At 38.3% G+C, this 23131-nt stretch overlaps 1 protein-coding gene across 1 annotated transcript; it reads left to right on the plus strand.

Annotated features, from left to right (window-relative positions):
- The first annotated feature begins 2622 nt into the window (after positions 1 to 2622).
- LOC140245484 (tubulin polyglutamylase complex subunit 1-like) lies at positions 2623 to 17652 on the plus strand. Its single transcript, XM_072325054.1, has 9 exons — positions 2623 to 2680; positions 5770 to 5860; positions 6772 to 6902; positions 7995 to 8058; positions 8779 to 8894; positions 9924 to 10059; positions 13514 to 13571; positions 15000 to 15086; positions 17359 to 17652. Exons 1-9 carry the CDS (start codon positions 2623 to 2625, stop codon positions 17374 to 17376), a joined length of 759 nt encoding a protein of 252 aa, XP_072181155.1. The 3' UTR covers positions 17377 to 17652.
- Positions 17653 to 23131: the final 5479 nt, after the last annotated feature.

Here is a 23131-nt window from a genome sequence, read left to right on the forward strand (position 1 = left end):
TCCAGAGTACTAGTAATAGAACTGTTAAAGGGACATTCCAGACGATTTTCATAATTTCACATCATGTAGTACATAAATCGACAACTCCATGTATAGATTTGTGGAATTTATTGTGGTTCTTGATCAGAGAAACAATACTTTGAAAGACCTTAAATAAATTACACTGAACAAGGATGATGACATTGGAGGTTCACATATTTCAGAAATGTAGCAGTGTAATTCCATTACAATACCACTTGCTTGCGAGTTCACCTGTGTATAATCTATGCATGCCTTCTTCTTTTGTTCTGCTTCCTTGAGCCCCAATTAAAGCATTCTTATGGTGACTCTGCCATGTCATCATCCTTGTTCATTTCAATTTGTTCTAAATTTTGAAAATATTCTTATTCTTCAACCCAGTTATCATAAATTCTGAAACTCTGTCCTCTGTATAACTAATAGTTATTCAAATGCAAAAATCTGAAAGTCATCCGGAGGTCTCCTTTAAGGCATTTCCTTTTTTTTTTCTTCTTTTTCTTTGTATCTGGCTGTAAATCACAATGTTTTACATTTTCAGTGAGTCACTAGGTGAAACCGTGCAAGAATATGACAAAATCCACTTCCATACAAATTATCACGGTCATATGTTGCTCATTGATAAACATGCCTTTACCAAAAGTTTTGCAACAAAGGACACAAGTATCAACTAAACATGGATGTAAATCATCGCAGGTAAGAAAAAAGATGTTTGAAAAAAAAACCTGCTGAATGATTTAAGACCAATTTTTGTGTACCGTAAGCACACTTTGAAAGCTATATGAGATATGTCCAAACTCATGAAACTTTTGTAGAGTAGCTTATGGATAATCATGAACTTGATGATATCCCTCCCCCCCCCCCCCTTGGCAAAAAGAAAAAAAGAGAGAGAAGAAATAAAGAATTGCAACATAGACACAAGTAATAAGCAGTAAACATGAGGGCAAATTACAAAACATAATACATTAAATATCATGCAATCATGAAATATTTTAACGATTCCTACTACATAATTTCAGACTTTAATATTTGTGTACCTATTGAGCACACTTTGGAAGATAAGTTGAATTTACAGTTAAATAAAGGTATGTTCTATTCGATGCTACTTACAGTTGTTTTCTGTTTTGAGGCTGTATCTCAAGAAAATGTGAGTACAATGTAATACAATACTTTTGATAAATGCAAGAATATACACACTAGGAGTAGGCTAATCATCAAGGTTTTAAATGGTATTATAACAATTTTCCCTTGATATCTTGGATGAGACATTACAGTACAATTAACGTTCTGCAGCTTGTATTCATATATCTGAAGTCATATTCACGGTAGTAATTTGAATAGATTTATGTATAAATATGTGCAATTTTTTAGTGAAATATAGGTAACTATTCCTGAGTGGAACGTATTCTACATCAGTGATTCTCAGCAGTAAAATTAAGACCACAGACACCATCACTAGGTACCTTTTACAGATAGAAATATAAGACTGTAGTGGCACTACGGCGGTAATTTTGCATTTAATTGAATGCAAATATATGCAAAAACTGTATAAAGGGAAGTTTGAAAGTTACTGCTTATATCATAATTGTATTCCCTGGCCTAAAAAACAGCTATAGGTTTAGACACCAGAATCTATTTTCTGCGGGTTTTATGTCCAGATATATAGCGACTTAGTATATTCCTGAGTGTACTACATTAATGATATACGAAGATACGGGCTTGCGCAGGCAATATGGCGGCCATTTTGCATGTAATTATATGCAAATATATGCAAAAACTATATAAAAGGATGTTTAAAAGTTGCTATACATAATATAATTGTATTCCTTGACCTAAAACACATAGGATTAGACACCGGAATTTACTTTCTGTGGGTTATATATCCCAAGATATAGGCATAAATAGGTTGTATGGCGGCCATTTTGAATTTATGCAAATTAAACACTGATCCACCATTCGAATTTTAGGGAACTTTTAATATGTTATTTTGATAGCTCTTCCGGGTCAAATGCAAGTGGAATCGTTTCTGTTGCAATTCGTTGTGGGTCATTTCATATTTTGACTGGACTATAGACCATTGCTAGAATTTAGGAGTCAAAGTGAGTGAGATCAATAGAAATGCATGCTAATGAAATAAAGTTTTAGAGTGAGAAAGGACCAAAATGAGTGAGTCTCACTCTCAATGAGTGAGAGTTGGCAGCCCTGGACGTATCTGGAGTATGATACCCGGTCCTCATTAAAATTTTATGTACGACAAAGGGTGTATCTATATAAAAAGAGATAATTGTATGCACCATTTCGCCATAAAGTTTGCCCCCCAAATTGTGAAAATGACTCAAGAAAACTCCTAAATGGAATTTCTACAAACGTTACTGTATCTCAAAGTTGGCTACATGAAAATTTCGATCTCAATGACCCCATCCCATTTTGGAAAAATTTACTGTTTCCAACCCACATTTTTCCTGTACACGTATACTAGTACCGGTGGAGGCCTACTTCATTTCCAGATCCTCAGTACAAAAATTCGTGAACGTACGTACAAAAAGTACCATGCGTAGAGAGAGCGAAGTGTGGAAGGGCGCCCGCCTTTTATGCGTTGGCGAAACTATGGCAGCGAGGGTAACGAAAAGCGACGACAAGGCCGAAATTCGACGTGAATATCTGGGTAATTGTCTTGTCTTTTATACATTCAATCATATTAGAAGATTTAGGTAGGTATGCTAATAGTGAAAATGTATTTTATCTAGGCTAGTAATATGTCATAAATGTTAATTGTTCACTAGTCCGGCGTGTCGCGTTAGCAGCTTCACATGTTGCAGTCCCTCCTATTGGAAGTTGTGTAGGTTTGAATCAGGTGTAACGTCAGAGCCCACGGCCCACGGGCCATCCCCGCCACAGACAGTGTTTTAGATTTAGACTAGAGGAAAACACATAAGCTTTTTCGCAATATTTTTTCAACTCAAATAATACTCTACATAATTATATCTATGATAATGTAAGTTAAATATATCAACCTACTTTATCCCAATATTGATTTTGTGAAATAAAATTTACATCATATTCATAAAATTTCAAAGAATCCCAAAATATTATCACCTTGTCAATTCCCCAAAATTCGGACATGCGTGCAATGTCAATACGTATACAAGGCCGCTGAAAAATGAGCGCACACCATACCTTGTTGGTGCAAGGTTGCATCAGGGACATTGCGGCGCCCGTTCGTGTCCGAATTTTGGTGACTCTGCACTTGCATTCAGCCCCTGTAGGCTGTAACTGAGTGTTACATTTATTCACTGGATCACCATCGTCACATAAAGAGATTTTGTTTTTCTTTTGTGTTTTTGAGGATATCATCACACTCCACTTGAGATAAGCAAAAAATCTCGCAATTCAATTTTTAGCGCTTTTTGGCTACCCTGATTCTTTACACGGGACCCAATTCGCACATGCTTTCGAAAAGTTGCGGTGATTCTACGTTTTTGACAGCAAAATTTGGGATATTAGATGGATTTTTGGAGGTGACTCGGGCACTTTCCTTGTGTGAACAAGTGTGCCAGTATGTGAAAAGATGTGATATGCGTGTGTGTTGTGACAGTAGAATTTGCTATTAAGTGATAAGTGTCCGGATATTGGAGGCCCGCCGAAAATTGGGGGTTTTACTCCAGGCCTATATTAAACAAATTATGTTACGTGCATACGGTATGGAACCTAGATATATAGGCATACTCGTGAAATAGGCCTCACCACTGCATGTCCATACTAATACTACAGCGGCTTGCGTGTTTATAGGCCTACTCGTGAATGCAGCTCCACCGTGTGGCGTTCACCGGTATTAAAGCATGGCACTGGGGCTTTCTTTCACAAATACTAGTACTCATGAATGCAGCCTCACCAAACGGCATTTACGCGAGATTGATACAGCGGCGGGGCCGATTTCCACAGCATACTCTAGCATCTTTTCTCCTCCCTTTCTTCTGTCTTTTTCCTTTGTTCTTCAACATTTTATTCTCGGAAGACTTCCTAATGCCCCTCGACTAATTTAATGGCCAATTTAACCATAATTACAACCTAAACCTAACCCTAACCCTATATTATAAACCTAAACTTTCTTGCTAACGCACTGGTGCCTGCGCACTGCAGCGGGGCTAATTTCACGATTTTGCCGATATATATTAGATAAAATGCAGAACTGCACAAAAACTGGTCAATAAAATTATCATAAAAGTAGATTCTGTTAGGCCTCCATTTGTGTTTAGAAAGGCAAGATCATGAGATGGCCGTGCCGTATCAACCAGGTCAATACTCAAAGCGGATTCTGTGACTGTGTAGCATTGCTACATGGATCTGCTGATGTCTGCGTTGAAGTGAAGTGTAGGCCACTCAAAATTTCCTCAGCAATGTTTAAACACCTGCTCTTGGGCTGGCACTGTTTCATTGTACAGTGCACTCCCGTTATAACGAACACGGTTATAACGAAATTCCGGTTACAACGAAGTAAAATTGAGGGCCGCAACATTATCAACTCTATGTACTTTTATTGTTTATTCATTCGGTTATAACGAAATTTCGATATAACGAAAGAAAATTGCCGGTCCCGAGGACTTCGTTATAACGGGAGTCCACTGTATCTGTTCAATCCTATGGATGTTTCTTTTGAGTGTAGGGATCCCATCCCATGAAGCAACTGCATACTCTGCAATGGGTCTGATATACATTATGAAGATCGTGGAGGTTGTCTCCACGATCTTCTTAGAGCAATGATTGAAGTTGCACTGGAGAAATCATCTTGGGTGGAATTTACTTTCTTGCTTGTGATTTCAACGTTTGTGTTGAAGCTGAGCTTATTTTCGACATGAAGGCCTAGGTATCTGGCAGATGAAACTTCATCCGGGAAGGTTTCATGGATGTATTAAGTAGTAGTATCATGGGAAAGAAAAGGGTTTGCACTTTTTTGGGACTCTATTCACATAGCATTATGCCGGATGAACTTGCATGCCAAAGGTGCGCTCTCACTTTTGTAGGGAATCCAGATCACCCTGAAGTAGTGCAGCATCATCTTCAGAGGATATTCTCTCACAGTCATCCGCTAGTGCTAGTGCTACAGAACCTTTTTTGCCCCCAAATTTTCATGTTTCATACAAAATACATTTCCCCCAAAATTTTATTACTAGATCTACATAGTACATGCTCCTATGCCTTTTGCAGGAAAGTTAAGAATACTGCTTTTCCATGAAAAATATGTTTTTTTTTTCTGCCATCAGGATAGTATGGCAGTGCTGTTTACAACTTAGAAAGTTGTCATTCCTGTGTAAATTATCTTGTAGCATACTGCTTACCACTACGGTTCGCACTAGCTTACAGTACTTCTTCTGCAGAACTGACTTTGCTCTTGACATGAGCTGTGTAGGTTAATGACTCACATCATGAAAAAAAAAATAAATTAAGATATACGCAAAGGGTATACAAATTGTAATTGATACATGTAGCTCTGTGACAGTGTAGTGTAGCCACAATTTGGGATAGAATTGTTCATTATCTCTTAGAAGGGGGTAGTAGGAAAAATTGATTGTAGTGTTGCAATTTGTTTTATTTATTTATTTATTTATTTATTTGTTTTATTTATTTATTTATTCATTCATTCATTCATTCATTATTTATTTATTTATATTTTTTTAATAAAGGCTGTTGATTTTAACTTGTGATGTAACACATGTTTGTTTCTTTGCTTTAATTTCTTTTCTTTCTTTTTTTCAGAGAGGAGTCATGTCGGGAAATGGATCCGAGATTCACTTTCAAAGCTTATAACGAACAGACCAGATGACCCCATTCAATTTTTGGCTAACTAGTGAGTAACCTCAGTCAGTACCCTCCATGGATTGTATTCATGCATGTCACACACATTGTTTGTTACGCGGATGACAAGGCTTGCTTTATAGATATCAAAGAATTTGACAGAATCAGTTATATCACAATCCTACACACTGGCACTGGTCCAACGGTCCAGGACCAGTAAAAATCACTGTTGGACCAGTAACTTTTTCAGGAGAGGACCAGTAAAAGATTGAAAAACTGGGTACTTACTGGTCCGACTGACAGGTTGGACCAGTAGAAAAAATGAATTCGTGTGCAGCCCTGTATATCAGAACAAATTGACTAAAAAAACAGAAGGTTGAATGTTCAACATAAGACATTAGTATTTTTTTCCCTCACACCCTTGGTCCAAAATGGTACCACATTAGTAAATGAAATAAGTTTCCAAATGTTGATTTTTTTTTAAAGTGTAAGAATGAAGGGCTGAGTTTTTTGCATTTCATATTGAGCAAAGTAGACATGACATCTGTCATGGTTTTTCACTGTGATATTGATTAGTGGTAATGGACAGGGTGAAACTCTTTGCAACGTAGAACAAGAAGTTTTTTTGTGTGTGTTCAGGCTACCATCCCTTTCTGTATCAGAGAACAAGGCAATTTCACAACCATACATGTACGGAATGAAGCTCCAATTGCACTACAAAATAAAGAATATAAATGTCTGACAGCACTTTATTTTGGGTAGCCAGTTTGTAGTAATTTGTCATGCCCGTATTCATGTTTTTTATTTGAAAGTTTGTATGAGAACGGCAGTGGTGTACATACGTGTATATACCCTCCAATAAAACAGATATGCAGTATCTAAACAGTCATACTCAAGTGATGGCAAGTAATGAAATCATGTTAACATGATATGCCTTCTTTCTTTTCTACATTTGCATTTTAGCTTCGAAAGCATCAGGGAAAAGGGAAACCGAGTGGTAAGGGCGTATCAGCTGCTGATCCTGACTCACCACAGCCGACTTGCATTCGAGGACAATGTGGCTACGGCGTACCAGCTCCTCAGTACCCCCTCGAGTAAGTACTCCTGTTAATGAATCTCACCAAGTTAGTGCAGCGAGATTGCCCTGACTGTTAGTTGTGTGTCTGACTTATTCCCCACTTACTGTCGGAGGCTTATGTGATCCCCAAAATGCAAAATTTCAGCGGTTCAACAAGTTGCGATGAAATCTGAAGCAACAAGCTCCAGAGACTCGCACCAAGACTTACCAAGGGTAATCCCAATTATAGTTCCTGAGTGTAAATGTTATATTTTGGCTCATTGAAGATAAGTCCCAAGTATACTTGGGCAGCTGTCCATGGGAAATGCGTGTTGTAGCAAAATCAGCCCATCCTCAATGGGCTAGGATACATTAGCATAGCCGTATACGCGCATACTGTTGTGATACGACAGTGTCCACAGTATGTTGAAGCAAGTTAGGGATATGTGGTTTTGATGTGAAGTTATTCTGCTTCTGGTAGCAGGTAGTCAACGAGAAGGAGGCAGCTTTTAGGAAAGCTTAGAGATTCTAGAGTTTGTGCCTGCTGCTACTCCACTTGATTGTTAGCTGGAAAAAGAACTTGGTTTATGTCACTGAAGTTTGGTTGCTCCCATTTGTACCTTAAAGGAGAACAGGACCAATTGCCATAGAAAAAATGTGTTATCAGTGCTCCAATTTAATTATCGGCCTGTTAATGGACCTGCTGATGTCTACTGTATTCTGTTAAAGTGAACCGTGAAATTGTCCATATTATGTTCATCATAATGTTCGGCAGTGAAGATGGTGACTGTGTCTGCCGTCTTCAGGAAACACTTGGTACCTGACCGGAAGTGATGCTTGTAAACCTGTTTCCCTCTTCCTCAAGCCATTACTAATATGATTTTTTTTCTTTCTCACTCTTATGACGTAATTCTTGATCTACAGGTTTGAAAATTACAATCTCTTCTAAGTTATTTGTCTTAATTCAGAGACTTGCATTTGAATACAATCTTAATCCCTCTTACATGATTTATTCTTTTAATCCAGCTCCAGCATAGCACTATAAGAGCAATGATTTAGCACAAACTTCTGTTTTTTTCCTCAGTACAGTACCTGTCATTAATTCCTATATATCTTTGGTGCTTACCAGGTTCAAAGCATTCATTTGGTTTGACAGGATCTGTGTACAAGGAATTGCTGAGAAAAATAACACGGTAAGATTGCATTGACAATTGCGTATTCCAAGACAAGCACAGGAATAATAAGAATTCTTTCCCCAACAACAACAACAACAAAATGAAGGGAAAATAAAACCTGCTTTGTCACAATGCATTACAATATATGGATGACAGTGATGTTTTGGACATGAGCCTGGAAAAATTAAGAATACTAGTACCCGTAATTTTTTTGTATGTTAACGTGTGAGTAAATTGAATAAATAAAAATAAGAGTCTTTGCAGTTAACGTAGTGTTAACGTGTGATTAAAGCTGAACAAATAACATTCTTTTATACTGAATATCATTGCAGTGCCCTGCAGCTTGAACATGTCTTTTATGATATTGGACGGCACCATGGCAAAGTTTGTTTTTTTGTTTTGTTTTGTTTTTGTTTTTGTTTTTTTTTTATCCAGGTTTAAATTTACAATACTAATACTGCTGTGCCAATGTGACATCAGGGTATTAAGTACTAGTATTACATTTTTTTTGTCAAGAGATACTCTTCAAATTTGTCCAAAATGATTCATGTTTATGAATGTGGGGAAATGCTTTGGCATGCTTGTACATGGCACTAAAATGATATTCTTCACCCAAATAGACATGGAATTCTAGGTAATTTTCTGAAGCTCCTCTGCCAACTCATCCCCCATTCCACCACCTTTTTGCAGCCAAAAAAGCCAGGAGATTACACATTTCCAACCCCTTAATTCATCTAGGTTTGTTCCGGAGACTGTCGAGGATGAGCTGATGAGGAAGATTGGCCCGAGAGACCACGAGTTCATTCCGCTTCAAGTTTTCCAGCATGGTATCCTGACCGCCTTTGTGCTGCTTGGTAAGGGAAAACACAAACATAGACTGTAGAGTGATTATAGCAACTTCTTGAGGGTCCTTCTAAAGGCTAGAACCCCTTTGTCCTTTCTGGCCAAATTCTGCAGCAAGATCTAACAAAGACAAATGAAGGTATCAAAGGAAAGAGTGGAACATTGCTCACTCTGAGTACATTATTTTTGTCTGTATATGTATCTTCTTAATAGACAATTATTTATTTATGCATGCGTCATAAATTAATTTCTCTGATCACTCTATGTTTTTATTTGAATGTTTCTTTTCTTGTCTGAATGGGAAGAGCATAGACAGTTCTATAATAAAAAGTGGTGATTCTAAGTATTCACCATATATTAGGTCAGTAAATTTATACTCCATGCTGACATGATTTTTATCAATTAGTTACATTTCTCAGATATTCAAACCATTGTGAGTCATAAAGCATTGTCTGACATATCAGAAAGTATTGTTTGTGTGAGGTAACAAGAAAATAAATGCAATGTGTAGGCACTACATATTCAGTGAGGATTTTCAGAAATTTAATGTCCATTGTGGAAATAAGTTAAAAACTGTTAATAGTATCAGTAGATGTCAGCTTACTAAGTATTCAAATTTGAATGAAATTGAGGTTTCCCTCCCATGACCTAGTAGGACAACATGTATTCATTCTGTCAGCCTTTAAGTACTTTAGTTCATTTCAGTTCCTGAAATCCAGTTTGCATGCATAAGATGCGAGCCTTAGACTCGCTTGTCAGTCACACAATCTTTGTTATTAAAATATGCATTTAATTTGAATTTGTCAGTACTACGCTGGCCTGTGGCTTTAGAAATACTGTTATCGAGTTGTCACCATTCTAACATCAAGATCAATGAATCAGTCTAATATGGTGTTAAATGAAAAGATGCACCACCTTCCTATTAAGAAGAAAATAGAAAAGCTATATACATGTATTATTGAAGAAGAGATCTTGAGAACAAGAAATGTATGAGGGTTGTTGATGCATTTTTTTTTTTATTGTCTTCTGTTATGTTGTAGATTACTTGCAGCAGGCACAGGATTTGCATGAATGTCTGGACCTACATTCAACGGGGAACGTACCCCAAGCACTGTGCAATGCTGTTCTACAAGAACTACAGGAAACTATTGTCAACACCACAACAGACCCACTGTCGTGAGTAAAAGCAAGGAGTTTACCCGTATTTGGCTGTGTGGACGTACAACCAAATCAGTGACTCATTACCATAAAAGCTTGACAATTAAATGTGACCCGCAAGTACAAAATGATCGAAAAGTGGGGAGGATGATTTTCTGAAAATGGCGTGACATTATTCCCTTACTCTTCCGCTTTAAGTTCATATATAACATGACTCATAAAGGTACTCGGTTGCAGAGATATTGATTATTTTGTGAGACCATGTTGAGTGCTTGAGGATATCAGAGAAAACCACTTTCAAAGTTTTCTTTCTGACGCAATCGTGATCAAGGGGAGGTAAGGCAGTTTTCACCTCTTGACAATAGAAAGTCTGCTCATAGCAACCTCTGTGATGTTCATTCAAGCTTAGCATCAGCGGTCTACGCACAACCAATCAGTAACCAGGGTGCCACGCACTGACCAATAAGGTCACTCCCTCATTGCGAGTGGTGGAGTCTATCTGCGGCGCTAGATCCCAATCTTGGACACGTTTCAGTTCCGTTGAAAGTCAGAAAATCGTGGCCCAGAAAAACACTAATCTCTTGCCTTTCCTTTGATCATGTAGCTTCGAAATTTTGGCAGATGATAGACGATACATTACACTACAAAATTATGCCTGAAACATAAATCTTATCGTTTTGACCCATTTTGATGATCTGACTTCAAACTCAATTTTCTGGGCTCAGCCATCCGCGATCCTTATGTTGTGGCGTGTCACAAATGTCCAAATGTGGCACTTAGTAATGTTGGACACATTTAGACGGATGGCCTGACCAGCTCTAAATGTCATGAAAACCAAAGCAGTAGTGACGTAACCTTATAAGTATGATGTAAATGATTTGAATAAGAATAGTAATCGTGGAATATTTCGGTATATCGAAGGAAGAGTAGAAGTTATGAATCTGTACAATTGAATTGGTTTGCAAAATCAGAATGGTTGAAATCCAATTTAGAGTTTTTTGAAAGAAATACAAATTTATGAAAAGTGATGATTCTCATATCATTGATAACTTCACAGTTACTGTATATATATTTTAGTCCATTACTTTCCCGAGAACTTCGTGACTGACTTAATTAACCATTTGAGGACGATTCCCGAGTATACTCGGGCAAGTGTCTGTGGGAAACGTGTGTGGTAGCAAAATCAGTCCATCCTCAACGGGTTAAAGGATGGTGAACGAGACATTAAAATCAAGAAAATCATGCAAAAGAAGGTGTCAAAGCAGAGGGAAATGTCTGTTAAAACAGATTTTTTATGTGACTTTTTAAAATATATTCGTACCACTGAAAAATCGCGAGTTAAAACTGACTGATTTACTTCACCGATTTTCGCTCCAGAACGGCCGTCTTTTCGGGGCCCTAAAATATGACGTCATGACATGGACGAACGTACCCTTTACGATCGAGTGTGCAGCGCTAGCTAGCTCTACATCGAGTCCGCCATTCATAAAGCACGTAGTTCTTTGTGAGCGGATGCAATACAATACTGTACCTTGCCTGTCTTTAGTCGCATCTGCTTTATCGGCAGAAACAGCAGGGTAAAATGTACCATTATTTAAAAAAAGAAGAAGAGATGAATGAATAAATAAATAAATAAATAAATAATAGCCATAATAATACTAATAATATAGTCTGAAGTAACGTCAGTAGCGAACCGCCGAGTCCCCGCAGGAGAGCTAGTTTGGTGTGTATGGTAGCCCCACTACATATCCGACCGCGTATAATTCGCGCACTGAACACTTAGTACGCACTTCGTCTGCGTGCAAAGCACATAAAAATGGATTTGCTTTGAATGTAGATGAGGATGGTGTGGGAAAACGCGATAATTCACTGTTCATTGATGGTTTTAATCAAGGACAAAATTTCGAATGAATACTTTCACCGAATCGTAATGACAGCACAATGTAATGTCTATGGAAGTTCCTAAAAAGCTTCATTGACGTTTTCTACAACACGGTGTTCAATACAACTCGGTTTGCGTGCATTGTCAATGCAAAAAACAGCGGTCGATCCTGATAATGCGATTTACCGCGGGGAGCTGAAACGAGGCCACGCTAGTTCGTCGGCGACATTTTTGCACTGAAACTTCGAATCGAAAAGGGAACAACGGCATTTGATAGAGCTGGATTTTCTCAATCACGTAGGTCAAGTTGGAGTTTTTTACGTGAATTTCAGTGTTAGATATTCTTATCAAGCAAATAAACATTAGGCGGTCGATGAGTAGTAGGTCCAACCCTACATAGGCTACTCCACAACGTAGATCCTTACGTTAGCTAGGTCAGAGTTCTTGTTCTACCGTAACGTTAGGCTCTACTACTGTACTAACTAGGCCTATTAAATGGTTACTTTAAGCCGTTTAAGAGTAGAGACTGAGGCGCGAAAGCGCAAGTAGAAATTTAAAAAGGTATACTTCATGGTAATTCGAAGGAAGATGGATTCAATAAGTGAAATTATAACTCACTTTTGCTTGATAGAGTAAACAAGACACGTACAGATACCTCGGTGCACTCAGGCCATCGCCCGCGGCGGCGTGGTACAGAGCGTAGCTTAGGTGCAAAGTTAGCTAGCGGTAGCGTATCACATCAGCGAGCGCAGGGCTGATTCGTCCATGTCATGACGTCATAATTTTGGTCACCAAAATTTCGCCATCAGATCGGGTTCAGGTGGTCTAAAAAGGGCCTCAAAACACCATCTCTCAATCGTTCTAAAGACATTTTCACCTTCTGAAAGTTAACTATTCATATTCCTAGAGACTTAAGTTTTGCAGAAATATATAAATCACTTTGTTTATGAATACCGACATTTTTTTCTTGTTCACAATACTTTAAGTGAAACAATGCTGCATCATACATGCTACAAGCCAATAAGAAAGGAAATTTGATTATTGTACATTGTATTAGTCTTAACACCTAATGATTTGATTTTTTTTTGTACTGTGTTATACTTCACCCAGCACCATATGTGGAGGGCAATCTTCTGATGGAGACTTTGCTGATGTGTTGTGGTTCCATAAATACCATGATTTTTAAAGGGGATGGCTAGTAACTGATCAGTGGGAATGCTGAGGGATGATTGTTCCAATCCTTGTGGGATTCATTTAAGAGTACATTATATATCTACTCTTGTGTGAAAATAATTTGCTTCAGAATGGTCTCATATTCAAGTAATGTGCAGTTTAATGCTTCCAGGTAAGCGTCCCTGGTCAGTGACGGGGCATTAATCTGCACATTACTTGAATACGAGACCGTTCTGAAGCAAATAATTTTCACACAACAGTAGATATAAATGTACTCTTAAATGAACCCCACAAGGATTGGAACAATCATCCCTCAGCATTCCCACTGATTCCCACTGATCGGTTACTAGCCATCCCCTTTAATGTATGTTGCATTTTATTTGTTTATTTGTTTTTTTATCCCTCTATCCTGTGTAGGATAATCCAAGCGGGAGCCCGCCTTAATGAGTCACACATACTGGAGTGTCTTGAAGAGGTAGGAAAGAGACCAGGGGGTGTACCCACTATCCCTATCCTCCCCTTTCTCTTCCCACCTGGGTTAGAATCACACTGAATCCTCCTGGAGCAAGGCTGTGTGTGTTATCATGGTGTCCCCTCTAGCAGAGGCAAAACACTCTGTCCCTTGAATAGGACATTAAATGGAGGTCCCGTGTGTGAGACAGTCACAACTTGTGCACATAAAAATCCTGCGTCTTTCACTTCTTGCAAAGAGCAGGGTGCATAACCTGGTGAAGTGGTCACTGTCACAGTGTGTTGCCGCGTGAATTAACTCGTTAGTCTAGATTGGCTGTTTGACCACCCAAAATGAAATATATCGACTATATATAAACTAACGAGTTAGTTCACGTGGTAACACACTGTGACAGTCCCAACCCCCCAACCCCCCAACCCCCACATCCAAGTGGACCCCATGGAAGACCAGCTAGTGCAGCTGAACTTTGGCTGTCAAGCTATCTTGTCAGATGGAAAATGAAAATTAAAAGAAGAAGAAGAAGAAAAAAATCCCTATCCTCTGAAATTTTGACATGTTCGGGGGGGGGGGGGGGTTGCAATCATGACTTGATATTAAAGGGTGTGTACAGTTCTGGTCGAGGTGAGGATTTAGCTTTTAACGTTTTGCAAAATATTCAGAAATCACTCTATGAGATGTCAAAGAGCATGCAGTTCTAAGGGGTATCAAAAGTATTCAATGAAAATCGGTTTTGAAATGGCTGAGATATCCAAAAACAAGGTGAAACAAAGAGATCCTAATAAAGTTGTGGCATGTCGCCTTTTATTATTAGCACTTTTTTGGATATCTCAGCCATCTGAAAACCAATTTTCATCAAATAAATGTTGAATCCATCTCAAAATTACATGCTCTTTCATATTTCATAAGAGGCTTTTCATTATCTCACTTAGGAATGTTCAAAACATGAATCCCCACCTCAACCAGTACTGTATAGTCCCTTTAAATCAATGCATCAGTCAGCATCACTAAACATGTATTATTACAACAACAACAAAAAAGTATAGCAGCTTATGTGCCTTTAACCCATCCCTATCCCAAGGAAATTGTATGTCTAGCTTGCTTGAGTATAATTTCTGGTTTTTGACAAGCACTAATAAATAGTTCAGTTTTGTTTTTGAATGTATATTTTGTAGTGTGAATGATGTGATTTTTGATTTGCAGAGGTTGATCCTCTGATCTTTTCATAACTGCCTATAAGTCCTACTTTTTTTTGGAAGGGGGACCAGTAAGAAAACTGCAAAGAAACTGCAAAGAAAATATTGTTCATGAAGTTTGCTTGTTGTTATGAAGGTATGAAACACAAAATGAAAATACTCTGTTCTGAGAATGCAAATGAGCCATGTCTAGTCTTGTTAACAGACTCATTGTGTTCTTCTTCTTTTTTTTTTGTAGGCTGAAACAGACATGAAATCCAGCAGGCATGTTACCATGCAGGCGGAAGAGTTTGTGAAGAATTCAGCGAGCATTTTCCTGCAGAAGGTATGTTATGCAAAAGTCCTTTCCATGTGATATATGCACATTCTGTAGATAACTTCCATGTACTTTTATTTACAATGATATACAGGTTAGTGAAATACAGTTTGTACATGTACAGGGACACCCTATGAGTAAAGTTGTTGCGGGGGCTTCAGTCTCCCTCGTTTGAGCTGGTACCTCGTAAATGTACTTGAAAAAAAGACACCAGGTAAATGCAGTAATATATGATTGGAACTGCTGAATTCACCTCATAGGTAGGGGATACCTTTTACAGACCTCCCAAAATGCAGCAAAACATTAAATATGAACCTCAGGGGACTTGTTTAGGCCACTGCTGAGAAATTTGGAAGTCAACAGTTATCTACAATTTGAATAATGCACAAAACTCAACTACTCAGTAGTTCTGTGTGTCAGCCACACTTAAGCCTTTTTGTTGCAGTCTTCTGTATTTTTTTTTTTTTATCTATAAACACAAATCTAAAAGTATAAGAGCTGATGTAATAACATGTAGAGTGTGTGGCAAGAATGTTTATAGAAATGTTTGTAAGTTTTGATGAACTTTCTTCACAAAATATACATGATGGACACACATGCTGTGCATGGGTCTGCAAAGGTAGCGTAGTAATGTACTGGAATTTACGGTGAGCCCCGAAAAAAATTCAATTCAAAATCTAACGGTCAATAAAAATGTACTACATGTTACCTTCCACTTCCAATACTTTATGTTAGTTTCTAAAATGATACTCTCTTCAACATACCACTGTATTTATACAACTCTTCATTTGAGGCATGCAAATGGGATTCCATACCTTTAAAGTAGTACCTTGTTGTATTAAAGCAAGCTCATTAGAACAGGGCTTCCCTTTTCCAGCAGTCAGTGGCCTAGATATTAATCAGGTAATACTGAGCCATGACTTCTTCTCTGTGTAAAAGATTCTTTGGGATGTCCTTCCATGGAATGACATTTTCTTGTGAGCCAACGGCAAACTGAAGAAGCAGCTTATAGAAGTAGGGCGTGCCATTGTGGTACACCATGTGTGCCCAAGGGGCAAAGAGTATAGCAGTAAAACGGTGTTTAACTGCACGGTTAGCCTTCAGTACTGAGTATGAGTCCATGCTCCTCAGGTCTGTGTAGTTCAGAGGGTTTGGAATCATGGTAAGCAGCAATGATCAGGGTTGTTATAGTGATGATGTTGGCGCCTGCATTCGATTGATATTGTTGTGCTGCAGTCGTAGTGACTAAGTGGATTTATTGCAATTTTGGGGTGTTTCATTGTGCCATATGCAGAGGGACCCTGATTAACTGTTTATAGTCGTGAATGTATTAAAGGCACATAGACCCGGTGGTTTGCGGGGCCGCTGTTGACAATACTGCCGATCACCATTAGCATGATATGAAGATTTGCCGAAGTTGAGCTGTCATTAAGAGTAAAGCACGTTCGAGTTGCTAGGTAACGTTGGCTTTGTTGTTTTCCCGCGCGTCACGCAGTCTGTAGTGATGCCAGGGTGCGTGCTTCTTAATATGACGTCACAAAGAAGTTTGCTAAAACTGTCATCATCAGCCAAATCACGAGTCGAACTGTGATCGGACCACTGACTACAGTGGATCGGACACCACTGACTACAGTGGATCGGACTTCTTCAGACTCGTGGAAATGGGTCACAGCGTAAGCTCTAAAGAGGAGTCGATAGCATAGGGGTCTGTAGGAAACTTGCGTCATTCGCACATAGACCACTGGGTCTATGTGCCTTTAACCCGTTGAAGAAGAGCTGATATTGCTATAACATGCATTTCCCATTGACATGTGCCCAAGTATACTTGGGACTAGTCTTCAGTGGGACAAGTATAAATCATATTGGCCCGAATTCACGAAGGTGGTACAAATGAAACCATGGTTTAAACCATGGACTAAAACCATGGAGCGCCAAGTGTCGCATGGAATATTTTGTTACGAAATCAGTCATTTCGTCGATGAAATGATTATTTTGTAACGAAATGACAACATTCCGATTTTTGTAACTAAATGAACATTTCGTCCCCGAAATGATGATTTCGTTAACGAAATGGTCATTTTGTCAACGAAATGACCAATTTCGTAAGGAAATATTCCGTGCGACACTTGGCGCTCCATGGTTTTTGTCCATGGTTTAAACCATGGTTTCATTTGTGCCACCTTCGTGAATTTGGGCCATTGAGTGTTTGAGAGAGGGCAAGTACATCAGAGCTCTGTGTCATACATTGTAGTGCATTATAATTCTTCCATCTTCCCCACAGGTCAAACCAATGAGGTGAAGCCCAGCCGTAATCATTCTCGGTACTCAATTGGTGAATTGTAAAAGGAAACCAACAACAGCAACAACAGCAAAAACAAGTCTTGCCCGGTTTCCAGAGTTTGATACTATGAGGACCCCACTGGAGTCTAAACTCATCTCCCAGGGCAGTGCAGCTGGGAATGCGCCAACCAAGCGTGAAAATTGCCATAGATTTGTGTGTGGACCGCACAGTAGTGGCAACAGTGCCATCATGTTTTGACATTGTTTTTTTCTTTTGTGTGTGTGTGTGTGTGTGTGTGTGTGTGTGAGTGCTCCTTTGTGGTTGTTATTTTGTTTACTATTTTGTTGTACTATTCTGACTACAATTCATTCCCAGTAGGCGCTCAAGTGTATCCTTTATTGCTTTGAAACAGCAGTGCTGTGGTTGCAGTAGAAATGGTAGGGTGTGATATTCGTGAGGCCCAGGCAGCCATGGTGTTGTGATCTCCACGTATCTGTTCGCATTGTTTAACTCTTTATGTGCCACGTTCGTCCGCCTGACTCAGTCGACAGCGTGCCAAGTTTGCATGTATTTCACTCTAAAAGCACAAACCCGCCAAAACTGATCAATAAATTTCCAAATGACAAAGCACAATGAAAGCTTCACTCGCAGTTCTAGTCCTCACATATGTAGCTTGTGTCATGTGGTGATCGAATGTCAAGCGATGTTTTTTAAGGGGTTATTCTCGTAAATTCTAATTTTCTGACGTGGTGTGTGCAAACGTCATGCCTCCATCACCTGGACGCCAACATAGCTACCAGCCATTTGAAAGAAAAATAATCATAGATTTGTCATTGAAAATTACATCATAGCAGAGCATGGAATTTTCTCTACAAGTGTGTTCATTGCATGTCCAGCATAAAACAAACTACATGGATTTAAAAAATGGTTTCTGAAAGCATGCCTGCGATGCAGTCTCAGAATAATGCGGCACTCAGGGGATTTACATCGTGGCGCATAAAGAGTTGATGGGAGCTGTAATGTCTGAACCCTAACCCGGACCTATGTACATTCCATATGCAGAGCTGCCAACCAGGAAAGATTTTCTGTAATTGGTACATAAATCAACCATCATTACGGAAGTATGGAATGACATGCAGCAATAAGCCATTTTATAATTACTTCCTAGCTTATGTGCACATTTTGTTCAAAGAATGAACTTGCGTAGGCCTGGTCACCAGAAAGGTCCATCAATTGATACTTTCGAAACATCCATTTCATTGCTTTACATTTAATGTGTAAACAATCTTTTTCTTTTATTATTGCTGAATACTAGGCTTTTATGAATACTGTGTTGCTGTCAGGTTGATGTGCTGGCAAGCATTATTTATGAGGATTGAATAATCATTATATCACAAATGCAAATCTCAGTGAATTTCAACACTAACATGCCTGTTATGGCAAACAACCTTTTTCTGCTCATGTGTAAAGTAGAACTATGAAATTGCTTTTAATATCATGATATTCAGGTTTGTCACATGAGTTGCCCATTGACTGAGAATTACTTGCTTGCATGTTGTGACATTGGATTAAGAAAAAAAAAAGTACAGTCGAGATCATGCCACTAATAACTGAAAAAAACAAAACAAAACCTTGGACTCTGTAAGAAATCATGTGTAAAGGTAATTAGAAGAAGAATTATGGTGTGAAAAGCTCGCTCGTGTCAGTTGTTGTTAAATTATGGACTCTGTATTTGCATGTATGTGTGTATAATATTTACAGTACTTATAGACCTTATTTCCTATATTAATTTATTTCATTGCAATTGAGTGAAAAATTGCTCATCATCAATGTAAATGAGCAACGATTATTCAGTGTTTGGAGTAGTAGCCATGATAAAAATCATGGGCGTACACATTCTTGTGGGATTTAAACTCAAGACCTTCTTGTTGCAAGACAGGTGTCATATTCACTATGCTGCCAAGTTTTTGCCTGATAGCCAGTGATGACTGTAATATGTTAAAGCAGTTGGTACTGCATATCTATTTAAATTAATGATACTCACATTGAGTTGATTTAATTGGCGTCTGATCAACAACTTTCCCTTTATTGACGACTTGCTTTCTTTGCCGATTTGCACAGATGTCTGGAAACTTAAGTGGCAGTGAATGGGATTACTCACTCTCCCAATTCCATATAAAGCATGTTAGGTAACCTTACTGCGCATCTGTTAATGGAGGTCATTAGACATTTGTCAACAGCAATAACTTATGGGGCGTCACTCAAAGTCCGGGTGGATTGGTATCCTTGAATAAACCATCAACCCCCCCCCCCCCCCCATTCCTCCAACAGAATGTCCCCATATCAATCTCCCCTCCCCACAGAGCTGTATGATCTGAGCACGAACATGAACCAATATTTGTGGCATATTTGCGTAAAATTTCATTTGTTAATCATATTGATTATGTGAAATAAACAAAATATTTGAAATATGCATCTATGCATTAAGTCCATTCAAAATACACTGCTGAAAAGTTGTAAATTTTTCACAAATAATTTCTCTCCATGACACTTGTTTCTGTCATTAATATTCAACTAATACATTACAAAATTTAATTAGGAACAAAGGTACCAATAGTCTCAACGCATCAAAAGCCAGGAACAATTTTTGATGTATTAAATGGTAAATCTTTAATTCACATTTTAATATTGTCCTTATAAAGGATAAAGGAATGCATACATAAATATTATCTCACACATACACTGTGTGTAGAATAAAATCACAATTATTTCAATTTATGGCAATACTTACCTCAATAGTCATAGACAGTGTGGACCCCAGATGGGTGCCTTGTGCTGGTTCTGCCACTTCAACATTCTTGAACCTCACATGCATAAGTCCAAAGGGCCCTCACAGTAGTTGTTCTACAAAGACACAACAATTATTTGCCTTTTTTCTTCTACAGGGTTGATACTTCTGACTCCTTTTGATTTTGTGGTGCGTGCCTCACCGACCTGAAGCATTTTGTGTGGTCTGCATTGATGCTACCTTTGTAAATATACTGTATTTGTATAGTTTTACATTAGCTAACTTTCAGTCCTATACTCGAAACACATGGAAATTTCCATCAGCTACGACAAACTTGATATATACATGACATTGAACTCAACCTGTGTTATATGTACAGGTCTGCAGTTCGAAGGGAATACCGCGAACAGCTCATCTTTAAGATTACGTAACCAGAGACACAAAAACTGCTACAGTGTTAACAAATATTCGTGATTGCACACGTGTATCAGTTAGCTCATTACGCACATGATCATAAGACATGATCACCGCCGATCACAAAACGTCTCATTAAAGTGATTAATAGCAATTTTGTAACATCCAAAATACCACAGAAACAACAAATAACTCTTGCACACAGTTCATGAGTCTGTTGATTGATTGATTGATTGATTGATTACTATATTGTCCACTCTGGAAATTCTTTGTACATTGGATATCACAACAAAATAAACATTAAATACATCACAGATACACCACAGGCCTAGCACAAAATGTAAACAAAACTAACTCATATTAACATACAACAACATAATGCACCATAACAACTAATACATTAACCTGACATTTACAACTTTACAAAAAACTATCAATATATATCACTTTTATACAATTATTCAACTCATAAATATATTCATTAATATCCTTCCTCCGTCATTGCTATACACCAAACAATGGGCCGAATGCATTAAACAAGCAATCGCTTGTAAGCAATTGCTTCAAGCAAAAGCACTAGCTCGTCTAGCAAAAGGTCTAGCTCAAGCAATTGCTTAGAGTCAACCCATGTTCCGACATTGGATGTCCTCTGTGGATTGCGGTGGAAAGGATGCCTTCCAGTTGTAGCATGGCCTGATCCTACAGAAGTCGTTGGGGTATATGGGAACAGCTGAGGGCAAAGTAGCTGTGTGGGCTTGTCTGTGTGACACAATGCCCAGCATCATGTCTTTGATGTAGTTGTACGTCTTTGGGACTTTTACTGCTCTGGCAACATAATTCCCAGCGTGCTTCCACCACGTCTCCACATACCTGCAGAGAGTTTACGTGTGTGAAATATATATGTATATATATAATGTATTAAATTAGAGTTCAAAGTTACTCATCTTTTTCCTTTGATCCTTTGTTTTCATCTAAGTATACATTTCATAGATCATGGGAACTGTATCACAATGAAGTTCTTTGGACTGCAGATATCTTATTATACGGAAACCTTGTTAATTCTTAGCTAAATAAGAAAAAAATACACAAAAAAGTGGCACATACTAAAAACACCCAAAAAAAAAAGAAAAAAAGAAAAACCCAACCTTTGCGAAAACAAGTTCTTTGATACCAATGTCCGAAAGAGGTTCGACCTTATGTCATTAAGTTTTATGAACTTTTTTTTATACAAATGCATTGACTTAGACTTCATGTGAGTGGTAAGTCCTTCCTGGACATCAAAAGCAAGCTGAAAGTAAATTGTTTAAGGACCAATACTTACTTTGTCTTTGCCTCAGCATCTTTTGTACTGGTCTGTCCTTGTGTGCCATGTAATCTATCATTGCTAGCAGGTGTCTGGCTTGGTATGCCTGATACTTGAAAATAGCAAAAAGTGAATTGTCTAAGGATGATTACCAATGCATAATAATTATGTCGGCCTACTTATACTTCATCTTTGCCTCAGCATCAGTTTGTACTGGTCTGTCCTTATGTGCCATGTAGTCTATCATTGCTAGCAGCTTTACCTGGTAGGTCTATGCTTGATTTCTAAAAATATCAAAAAACAAGCTGAAAGTAAATTGTATTAAAGGATGATTACAAATACTTGCCTTGTCTTCCCCTCTGCATCAGTTTGTACAGGCCTGTCCTTGTGTGCCATGTATTCTATCATTGCCAACAGGTGTGGTGTTAGGTGTGCTTGATATCTAAAGATATATGAAAGGCATTCTTTGCAGCTTTTTACAAGTTTTTTCAATCTTAGAAAGCAAGATGTACTCGTGACATACGTGAAATGCATGTGAAATCTTCATCTACGAGTAACATGCAATTTAAACTGAATTATGATTGTTTTTTTTTAAAGATATATATATGATATCACATCCCCGTTGTAGCATGTTTTACAACACATCTGTCATTTTTTATTGGAGATGTTGCGGATGATTTTTGTTATATTTTTAAAATTTTTTTGCTGGGTGTCTTGAAAATTTGTTCCCTTGTGAGAGTCCAGTGTATAAAGTGTAGGTTTCACTAGAACTGTCCACAGTACCACAGATGTGTTCAACATGATCTTCTGCAGTTCCACCCGCTCGCTCATCGCATGCTGCGGCACGGCAGCTAGCTTTGGAGGCGAGGTGGACGCCGTCTCTTCTTGAGTACTTGCATCGAAACCCACAGTGACGTCTTTGATTGACAATAACATCTCGCCTGTCTGAAAGCTCGGCTATGGCTCCCAATTCTCGGGCTGTGAGCTCCACTCTAAGCACTTCATTGCGGAAAACTCTCTGTATGGAGACTTTAAAGTTGCTTACAATATAAATGCATATGGCTCATGAGGAATGGATTGTTGGTGGTTGGTGTTATGTTTTATACTATGAAGTCAAAAACAGCCATTCATGGTGATGCTGAGGTTTTGTTGTGACAGACCTAAGTAAAGAACAGTTTTCATGTAAGCTTGTTGAACTAGGTCCTAACATATTTGGTAATCCTGGTAAAATTTAGAACATCCATCTTCTTTAGATCTGTATGAAAGTG

Source organism: Diadema setosum, chromosome 22 (assembly GCF_964275005.1).
Source record: "Diadema setosum chromosome 22, eeDiaSeto1, whole genome shotgun sequence".
Classification (NCBI taxonomy): Eukaryota; Metazoa; Echinodermata; class Echinoidea; order Diadematoida; family Diadematidae; genus Diadema; species Diadema setosum.

What these genes read in the sequence shown, in the direction of transcription:
- LOC140245484 (XM_072325054.1), top strand. Translation starts at nt 2,623, where the DNA reads ATGGCAGCGAGGGTAACGAAAAGCGACGACAAGGCCGAAATTCGACGT. An exon ending in AATTCGACGTGAATATCTGG is followed by an intron (nt 2,681 to 5,769) that starts GTAATTGTCTTG and finishes TCTTTTTTTCAG; the next exon opens with AGAGGAGTCATGTCGGGAAA. An exon ending in TTGCTGAGAAAAATAACACG is followed by an intron (nt 8,059 to 8,778) that starts GTAAGATTGCAT and finishes TAATTCATCTAG; the next exon opens with GTTTGTTCCGGAGACTGTCG.